Source organism: Priapulus caudatus, unplaced genomic scaffold (genome assembly GCF_000485595.1).
Source record: "Priapulus caudatus unplaced genomic scaffold, Priapulus_caudatus-5.0.1 Scaffold128, whole genome shotgun sequence".
Classification (NCBI taxonomy): domain Eukaryota; kingdom Metazoa; phylum Priapulida; class Priapulimorpha; order Priapulimorphida; family Priapulidae; genus Priapulus; species Priapulus caudatus.
In genome coordinates, this window is record NW_014577189.1 from 86321 (window position 1) to 96829 (window position 10509).

At 42.2% G+C, this 10509-nt stretch overlaps 1 protein-coding gene across 1 annotated transcript in view; it reads left to right on the forward strand.

The window, feature by feature from the left end:
- Positions 1 to 10041: 10041 nt before the first annotated feature.
- Positions 10042 to 10509, forward strand: part of LOC106805820 (organic cation transporter 1-like) — a 31016-nt gene continuing 30548 nt past the window's right edge. Inside the window, exon 1 of the mRNA XM_014807560.1 lies at positions 10042 to 10137. Coding sequence (XP_014663046.1) covers positions 10076 to 10137 — 62 coding nt within the window. The 5' untranslated portion in view covers positions 10042 to 10075. The remainder of the gene's footprint in view (positions 10138 to 10509) is intronic.

Here is a 10509-nt window from a genome sequence, read left to right on the forward strand (position 1 = left end):
TAGTTAGCGGCTAATGTTTTAAAACTATGCACTTTAGGAGTCGGCATTAGAATACTTATATATCTTATCGAATTCTGACTTAATTTTTAATCGATTGAATAAAGTACCTATTAAAAACAAAAAAATATGCTGTTTCTTTAGTTTGATGTTTTTGGTTCTCTCTCTCTCTCTCTCTCTCTCTCTCTCTCTCTTTTTCGCTATTTCTTTCTCTCGATCGCTCTCTTTCGCGCGCGCTCTCTCTCTCTCTCCTTCTCCCTTCTCTCTTCCCCGCTCTCACTCCACGCTCAGGTGTGGGGTGTTGGCGTACATTCGTGGCGATATGTGTGCTTATAAGCGTGCTGCAAGTGGGAAGATTTAAGTCAGTGGTAAATCACTCCCACTGTGTCATTAGTCATTAGTCATTAGTCAATAGGTGTAAATTAGCAAGACAGAAAAATTCAACCAGATAAATCACCGGTTGAATAATATTGCCTATTTCAATATGAGTAGATCGAGGCTGTGGCTGCAACGTTTCCCAGAGAGCGCGCGAAGCAACGACCAACACCGCTTGTCATCGCTATTCAAGGTTTGCCGACATATGTTTCACCCAGGCCCGTCGGAGCCGCTACGGTTGGTACGGGATTGACCGTACCACTTTTCAGCCTAAAAAAAGAAAAAAAAGAGATGGAGAGGGAGAAGAAAAGAGAAGAGAAAATTAAAGGAGAGAGAGAGAGAGGGAGAAGAAAAAAGAAGAAAAAAGAAGAGAGAAGGTGGGAGGTTGATAAATATGATCATAGGCTGATCGTAGGCTTATCACCAGCTTAATGGAAGAACACGAACATCGAAGTGAATTTGCCTTTTTCCCATTATTATGAAACGCATTATCACATGAACCGAAGAACAGCATATATGCCACAAAACTTTTTCATCCAATCGCAAATCTTAAAAATAATATCTTCAAGAAACTGATAAATTAAGCTCGCCACCTGACCGTGAAACCTCCTATTTATAGGTTAGGGTTAGCAGCTTGACCTCAATTTCTATTTAATGAAGAGTAATTTGTCCTTTTTTGCAGTACAATGAAAGGATAAAAAAATCACTGCATGATTTGCACTCCCAATTCAAAAAAAGTTCTTACCGAGGGAGGGGGATACCCGCTCCGCTCCCTCGCATCGTTTCCTGTCCCGTAATCAAATTTCTAAAATCTGGTCACCCTGTCTGCCCCTTCAAACCCCGCTGGGGGTTTCACCCCCAGACCGCCACTGAAACCGTACCACTTTAAAATTCCTTCCGACGGGCCTGGTTTCACCGTCAGGAAGTGCTGCACAGCAAATTTGACACGCGAGGAATTCTCCCACGTCGCAGCTTGTTTATGTAGAATAACCGACTGACATATAGCAGGGGGTCCGTAGTCGGCATTTGTTTCTCTACCCCTTCCCTTCTCTCTCTAGTGTTTGTGTGTTGGGGGTAGTTGGGTGCTTGCATGCGTGCGTCACGTGCGTGCGTGCGTGCGTGCGTGCGTGCGTGCGTGCGTCATTTTGTGTGTGATGAAGGGCGCATTGTAGGGGGAATTCTCTAGCTATATATCGTGTGCGAATAATGTACGAACAGGAAAGACTTTTTTACAACAAAATCTCGTGGCATAAAGAACAGAATAAATTGGATTAAATGTACTGTACGTCACAGGCCGGGTGGCTCGTTTATTTTTCCCAGTCGACATAACATAGCGAAGAATTTAGCGCCTTCTGATTGGTTCTGATTGGTTCATCCTGCCTCCTGCAATATGTCATTGTGCTATTTCTTATAAAGTCTTTGTGGGGCGTGTGGATAGGAACACCGGCGTTATTCTGAAAGGCGCGGTGGTTCGAATGCCGTTTGTTTTTAAATTATTTCTTTGTTTTTCTGTATTTTTCTAATCTTTAATCCATTTAACTATTGTTTTCTAATTAACGGAAATACCTTCTGCATGATTGGATCTTACAAATTAAATATTCTTCAACTGAAAAATTTCTTTTTTAATAATTTAATTTCATTTATAGTGTTAATTACATTTAATTAGGGTGTAGCGGGTTAGGGTTAGGGTTAACGGATCTAAGGGTTAGGGTTAGGGTTAGGGTTATTATTGCAAAATAATTGCAATTCTTCGCTATGTTACAAATGGGCGTTTGTTCTCTTGTCAAAGGCAAAGCAAATCGAAGCAGCCAATCAGAAGGCGCTAAATTCTTCGCTATGTTATGTCGACTGGGAAAAAAATACTCGCGGCCGGGTGACACAATAACACAATAACAAAGTATACGTAGGGCCTAACGCAATTTAGAGTTTGTGATTTGATAGGTTTTTTGGAAAGTTTCTAGCGCGTATTCGTTTTCTATTCTCTTATCGGCAAACTCAAGGTATATCAATTACGATTTCAACATGTTTGGTGTAATAAACCTTTTTCGTATTCTATCATACAATAACCAATTATTTTTAGGTACTATACTCATGCAAATCAGCTATTCAGCGTTGAAAAAACGTTTTTGTCGGATATGCAGACGTTTTTTTAGTTATTAAGACAATTTTATTGGCTTTCATTAAATTTATTTTCGACAATCAGACGGCTTCAGACATATAAGCAAGCGAGTAAACAAATTGTGAGTTTCTCATGTTTCCAATGATAAAATGCTGCTACCGACAATCTACATAATCTGGTATAAAACCAACATGCTTAAATGTCCGTCTACAATAACTTAATTGCTTGTCCCTCTATTTGCTACCCTACTACGTGATTCTTAACCTTTTTGGCCCTACGACCCCATCAGACATTCTGGGTCAGTAGCGTGACCTCCGAAACAAAAATTGAAAAAACAGCCCGATTCATGAAAACATGTCTGCTAATACTCAGTCAATGGGATGGCTGAAATTGCTTCACAGCCATCAGGCGATCAACAAAATTTCGGGCAAGTTAAGTGCTTTGGGCTTGTGGGCAACCAAATTTATGAGTTACTTGACTGACCCTGGCAACTTTTCAAACACCATCGGCACTAACAAATCTCCATAACTTTCCTACGTCTTTCCTAAGGATCTCAGCCCTCGAACATGACTTTCCGAACTGTCATAGAATTCGCGAAGGCTTACTGTTGTGGTTGTTGGCTTGGGCAAAGCCCGCAAGGCCTTCATGTATAGCTTGAGATCAGCTTATGTGGTTGTCCGTAGCGCTTCTTGGGCAATTCTAACGCCTCCTTGTAGTTTGCGCTTGTTGCATAACTTTTGCTTTCTGCATAAGTTTCGTCATCTGTCCTCGATGCGCTCCTCTATAGTTGTCGTTCGCCTCCGCAGATCCATCCTGGTCACGGCACCACAATGTGGGGAATTGTAGGTTCACGATAGAAGTAAGAGTAAAACAGTACTCGTTCTTTGGATTCCACGAAGTGACTGGTTTATTATAGAGCGCACGTCCTACACAGAGCGCGGTAACGGGTTCACATTATAGTAATTTATGCATAACTTCAGCGCACGGCGTACGTATACGCGAGGCGGGAACTTTTTATAAATGTTTTTTATGGTCCATTGTATGTTAATTCAATTTTTTTTACCTTTATGCGACCAGACAACACGAGTGAAGAATGTTCTGAAGACTTTACACAATCCTTAAATTCTATTGTCTTTCTTCACGTAATGTTATTTACTAAATATTACGCTAGTGTAGGTTATCATAGCACATCACCCTCCATTGAAAATAGTAACGACCTCAGAAATAAATAAAAGGCTGGATTGCGCACATGGGTGTTCAGGGGTTTGAACCCTGATGATGCATGTTCAGCGAAGTAGAATATAGCGAAGTACCCATCGTGCCTAGCCAGCTCGTTGTACTGCTTTCCACCAGCGTATATCGATAAAGTCGAGCTGTGATAGACATAGACGGTAGCTGATATTTGTCTGTTTGATAGCCTGCTACAGATTGCGCAATAATCGCGCCGCTATGGTGCAGACTATATCCGATAATCTGTTCTCTAGCGAGACGCATTTCGTCATCATGACGTCACGGTGCTTGGCCTCCGGCACTATACGATCTTTGATCTACACTATACGTTACAAACTCCACGACAGATGGCGCTCTCGCTCTGGCTCATTTACCAATCGGGGGTGTCTATATTCAAGCCGGTACGGGAGATTACGGTACGCATATATTTGCTAATATATTGACTAATCGTGCGTCAATAAACTCAATATTCACAGAGAGTATAGCTAACACATGTGACTATAGGTATCTAGAATTTTAGAAATTTAATCATCTGTAATTCACTTCCGCGCGCATATATTTGGCATTTGCTAATATATTGACTAATCGTGCATCAATAAACTCAATATATATTCACAGATTCAAGCCGGTACGGGCGATCATTTGCATAATATATTCTAGATACCTATAGACCCATGTGTTAGCTATGCTCTCTGTGAATATTGAGTTCATTGACGCACGATTAGTCAATATATTAGCAAAATATATGCGTACCGTAATCTCCCGTACCGGCTTGAATATAGACACCCCCTATACCAATCGGGAACCCTCGGACCATTCAACAGAATAGCTTTTCTAGGAATGATCGGAAGAGTCGAATGGGTTTTCCGATTGGCTCATTTACCTGTATCCTGAGTTGTACGAAGGGGGCGCTGCATGCAGTTTGTATACGTTATCGATAAAAAACGGGGTCTATGCGTGTGTGATAATAATAGGAATATATATCGATTTGGTACAAGCGTTTATCTATGAGATCGGGATTTGTGTTTTTATTCACTCCTGGCGAGATGTAAATTAATAAATCTATGCACGCTAATTTCAATATATAACGATCGATCCTCAGCCATCACGACATACAACGCGAAATATACGCGATATATACGGCGAACAATGTTTTTCGGCCGATCTTACGCGCTTAAAAATAACAGAGGCATGGCCTGCGTAGTAAAGTCCGATCTCAGCTAATTCACTTCGGCGGCCCCGTCATTTCCTGCCGCTGGCCAAAGTTGAGGAATGTCGCGCATGTCGCTAATCGCCTTAGCCACCCAAGGAAATAATTTTCTGCCGATCTTTCGCGCCGTGACAGTGGCATGCCCGAAGCAGATGTGCATGGGAAAATCCGATCTCAGAATTTTATTTCGGACGCAGCATCCCCCACAAGCCTATGCTAAAGTACTTGAGCAATGGCGCACAGGTCGCACGTCACCTCAGTCACAAGACAATGCTTTCCAGCCAATCTTGCGGGCTTTGAAAAGACAGAGCTAGGGCCAAAGGAGATGTGCAGATCTCAGAAATTCACTTCGGCCGCAGCATTACGCCATTAGCTTCCGTACATGTGCAATAATGCGTAGGTCGTTCGTTGCCTTGGCCACCCAAGACATTTTTTTTCGGCCATTATTTAAGCATACGATTTGTTTCGGTGTTTACGGATGCACAATATATCTCTCGAGAAGAAGAATATTTTGCAAAAATTATGTATTTAAAATGAAGAGGAATTATCCAAGCTAGATTTATATGATAGCATTCCATCAGTAGACGTCACTTAAGAAATAGGAAAAAGACCTTGCTTGTAAGATCCCCGTTGCATATGAAAGTTAGTGCACAATCTGGCTACGATAGTGTGTGAGCGCATGCGCAATATCTCGCCCGAAAAGTTATACTTTGTGATGAATATGCATTTAATATGGTTAGGGGGTATCTCAGCATAGATTTATGTAATAAATTGTTATCTGTAGACCTGTGCTTATAATTAGGAAAGCGCCCTAGCCTGTAGAGTGCAAAACTCCAACTTCATCCCCTTCCGTCCTTCCACTTGCCTCCATTGTGCCTCGCTCAGCCTCCTTCTTCTTCTACCGGCCATACATGCCGTCGACTACGACTATATATAAGGATAATGCCAAAACATATTTCTTCATAAGTTCTATGATTAATAATCTGTGATAATTTACTACTACTATTATTGCTACAACTGCTACTTTTACGACGACTACTGCCATTACAATTACTACCTGCAACTGTCATAATTTCTCGACAAGACCAATTTTACTTCTTATCCTTTGTAGACGAAAATAACGCACCTAACCTGCGCATACAATGCATTTCCAGATTTAAAAAAAAACTAGAGACGAAATAATGCAACCGTAAGGGGGCATACTACAGTAACCGTTTTTCGTCTCTGAACTATTTCGTCTCTGGAGAAGGCTTTCTTTTGGTTTTTTTCGTTAAAATTCGGCACTAGAGTGCACTAGATTGTATTATAATTGTATTATACACGCAAGGTAGATGCATCCTTGACGAATAGAAGGCACCTATTGCCATCTTTTCAACGCTGTCGGCGTGCGAAAAGATACGAATCGGGTGAACGGACAAGTGCCGATATGCGTTGCTGCACTGTTGAGTTGTGATTCATAAATCATCAGCAAATCCGTGGAACTGTTGTATCATGCAAGTTCATGCAAGTTCAATGCAAGTTCATCTGCATTGTGTAGCAGCAAGCGTACGTTCAGTCAATACTGACTGGACAAAGTCTAAACGGTCGGTACGGACCAGTCTAAATAGTGCTAAATTATTCGATAGATAAAGTTCCACAGGGTGAAACGTTTATGGGCTAGAATACGACTAAAGTCATGATTGCCGAACCTGGGTAAGCTGTTTAATGTTCTGGTAGAGCAGCTTTGAATCTTTGAAGGCTGTTTCCCCATATTCGACAGAATTCACGTTCAAACTGTTTTCAAGCAATTTTCCACGCAGGCGTTCAGACGTAATTTTTGGTTGACCACCATTTGTCTTGCCCGGATAAACGTGCAGTTACGCTGAGAGGGTCTATGTCCCCCAGGGTACTATCGGAGAGTACCCTGGGTACGGTTCGATATATCGGAACGTACCCTGGTAGGCCTACTATCTAATATGCGGGACCGTACCTCGCCTACTCCACTAACGAGTCTAGGGAGTCGCCTACGGCTACTCGCTAACCCTAACCCTAACCCTAACCATATCAGATAGTTACCTGCTAGGGTACGTTCCGATATATCGAACCGTACCCAGGGTACCCTCCGATAGTACCCTGGTGGACATAAACCCTATGAGCTGCAGTTACTGACCAACGCGATTTGATCGTAGTACCGTATATTCACTGCACACGTTATATTTTCGGAGATCTACATATAAGTAGCTGTAATCACCAGGTCATGTGCATATATATATTTTTAAATAGAGAAGGTATGCAAATTATTGCAACATGGTCCAGAAATATTCACTGTTTAATCGTGTACTGACAATAGTCGTGAGGGTAGTCCACTGATCTCTATAATAACTATTATAACGATTTTGTAACTTATATAACGATTTTATAACGATTTTATAACTTATATAACGATTTTATTATAGAGATCAGTATGGTAATCAGGGTGTTTTACAATTTGAGCCAAGACTTAGGTTACCAAAGTTTTTAGCCATCAAATAAGATTGAAAACCATTCGTCCACCTTTAAGTTATTGTGTGTGCCATTGTTATTATTATTACCTCCGCCAAGGGGTTGGCAGGAGGTTATGTTTTCACCGGCGTGTGTTTGTTGGTTTGTGCGTGTACAGCCTAACTGAAAAAGTTATGGACGGATTGTCATAAAATTTTCAGGATGACTATAGTCCAGAAATCGCTTAACTTAGAATTGATGAGATTTTGGTGGTGATCCGGATCCAATTAATTAATTATCTCGTAATGAATACGATAGTCCTATGTATTAGCTGACATCGGCAATCACAACTCAGCGTCGCCGCTTACTTCTATACAACTGGAAAATATTTGCCTGCTCTAAATACGCACAATTACATCTCGTCCCACCGCACCGTAAAACCGCCACGTGTGTGGTCCCTGCGAAAAAACTTTTCCCAGTGTCATGTTAATGTGTTGACGCATGAACGCGGAATTTACATTATTGCCCTTCTGCTAACTGCCAATTGTGCATTCGGTATCTGAATGGTGTTTGCTCTAGACTGTGCATGGCCTCCATTATAGAAAACGCCTGACCTTTAGCGCTAATAATTGATAATTAACGAGACCATATGATATCGGTGGGGTTTTATGATGCAAGTATAGGCCCTGGTGCAATGTTTACGATACTTGCTGTGTGACTTGTTTGAGCTTTATTTTTTTTGTGCCTTACAATGGTTAATGTTTTGGTTTATTGTCGTTTAATATTAGTGTTAGTTAGTTTACTTTAGCTTTAGTTTTTATGTTTAGTTTAGTTAGTTTAGTTAGTTTGGGTGGGTTGGTTTGGTTGTTTATTTAGTGTTAGTTTAATTTATGTTTAGTTGTAGTTTAGTTTAGCTTTGTTAGTTAGTTTAGTTTTAGTTAGTAGTTAGTTATAATTTAGCTATGATAGTTTAGTTTAATTGAGTTTTAGTTTTAGTTTTATTTATTTGGTTTAGTTTAATTTAGTTTTAGTTTCAGTTTATTTGTATTTAGTTGTGAGTGATAGTATAGTTTAATGCTAACACCATTGAGAAACGCAATCACACACACACACACGCAAGACACACACCGCGCCGCGAGCCGGTGATCATCATCACCCACACACACTGCACACACACACGACACGCCACTCACACGCACGCACTGACGCACGTACGACTGCTACCACGGCACGCCACACCCCCCATGCACTGCCAGCGCACACGCAACGCCGACGCAAGCAAGCACAACCACGCACCGCATCTAAAATTGTGTATATATATAATTAGAAGCTGAGGAAAAACGAAGACATGCTAACACACTAGTGTGAATGCTGCGCTGGCTGCCTGTCGCTTGTTAAAGCTAGAGAAACGCTTATTCGCAATGGATGACAAACCATCAACGGATACCGCAGTGACGCTACGAGGGAACAGATAGTACATGGACTTCGACGAAAATAATTCCATACATCGGGGGATGGGTCGCTTACCAGGTAGTGTTATGCTGTTGCGTGGCATCGTGGTGTGTAACAGGCTCCCGGCTGCTCAACCCAGAATTTCATGGTCGCCACCCCTGAGGCACTGTGCCGTGTGCCCGACCCTGGAAAACTCAGACTAACGACTCAGCAGATCAAGTAAACTTGACGCTGCCGTGGGAAAAGAAACAGCAAAACTCGTTTCACAAGCAGTTGTCGGCATGTCGGGGGGGACCGAACGTGAAACTTCTCCCGGGAGGCTTGGCGATCGAGCTTCCGCTGCCCGCCAACGTTACAGATTGATTGGAGACAAACGCGCTGCCGACCGTACCGTGTCGTCATGGCTGGGATTCGACAAACCTGGTACGGTTTCCACGAATCGTGGACGCGAGCGTAGGTCCGTTGCGCGACATCAAAGTTATTGCCGTAGTAGGTCCGTTGTCGCGCGACACGAAATGTTATTGCCGTAGTAGGTTCAGTTGTCGCCGACAAAAGTTATTGCTAGAGCTTTTTCGGTCCGTTGTCGCGACACAAAGTATTGCCGTAGTAGTCCGTTGTCGCGACACAAGTTATTGCGTAGAAGATCCGTTGTCGCGACAAAGTGTATTGCCGTTAGTAGGTCCGTTGTCACGACACAAGTATTGCGTAGTAGTCCGTTGTCGCGAACACAAAGTTATTGCCGTAGTAGGTCCGCTGTTCGCCGACACAAATTGCTGCATTGTCGCGGTATAGAGTCCGGTTCTTGCGCGCGTTCATATATCTCGTGGCATGTTATTTCGTAAACGTTGTTTTATGTGTTCATAACTGATATCTCGCAGATATATATCAATTATTAATTGTCATGCGTACTCTATGTTGTACAATTTAGTTAAGATAGTAGTAAACTATTATTAGATAGTCGTTGTAAAATTGTTCTTAATCATTGCATTACTTTATATATTGTAAAATATACAATAATATCACATGAATATAAATTTTCTGTGCTTCACGACATGTTCTGAAAGCAAGCATATTTTCAAAAACTAGCCGGGTAAATATTCGAGTTACTGAGCGACGATAATCAAGCGACGATATTTTAGCAGAAGTTAGTAGTGTGCTCCGAATTTTTACTACTGTTTGTTACTTATACAGTGGGGCTGGTATGTGATAAAGCATGGCAAGGCCCTCTCTCCATGTCTATGTTTAGCGCGGGCGGCATATTTGGAGCATTATTATTCGGATGGATCGGGGACAGGTAAATAAAGTATTACTACCGAGATATTACTTACGGATATTACGTATGAGCATCAACGCACACACGCGTGCGTGCACACACGCGTGTATTCATGCACACACACACACACACACACACACACACACACACACACACACACACACACACACAGACACACACACACACACAGATACACAACACACACACCACACACACACACACACACACACATACCACACACACACGCACGCACGCACGCACGCACGCACGCACGCACGCACGCACACACACACACACACACACACACACACACACACACACGCGCGCCGCGCGCGCGCATACACACACACACACACACACACACACACACACACACACACCACACCACACACT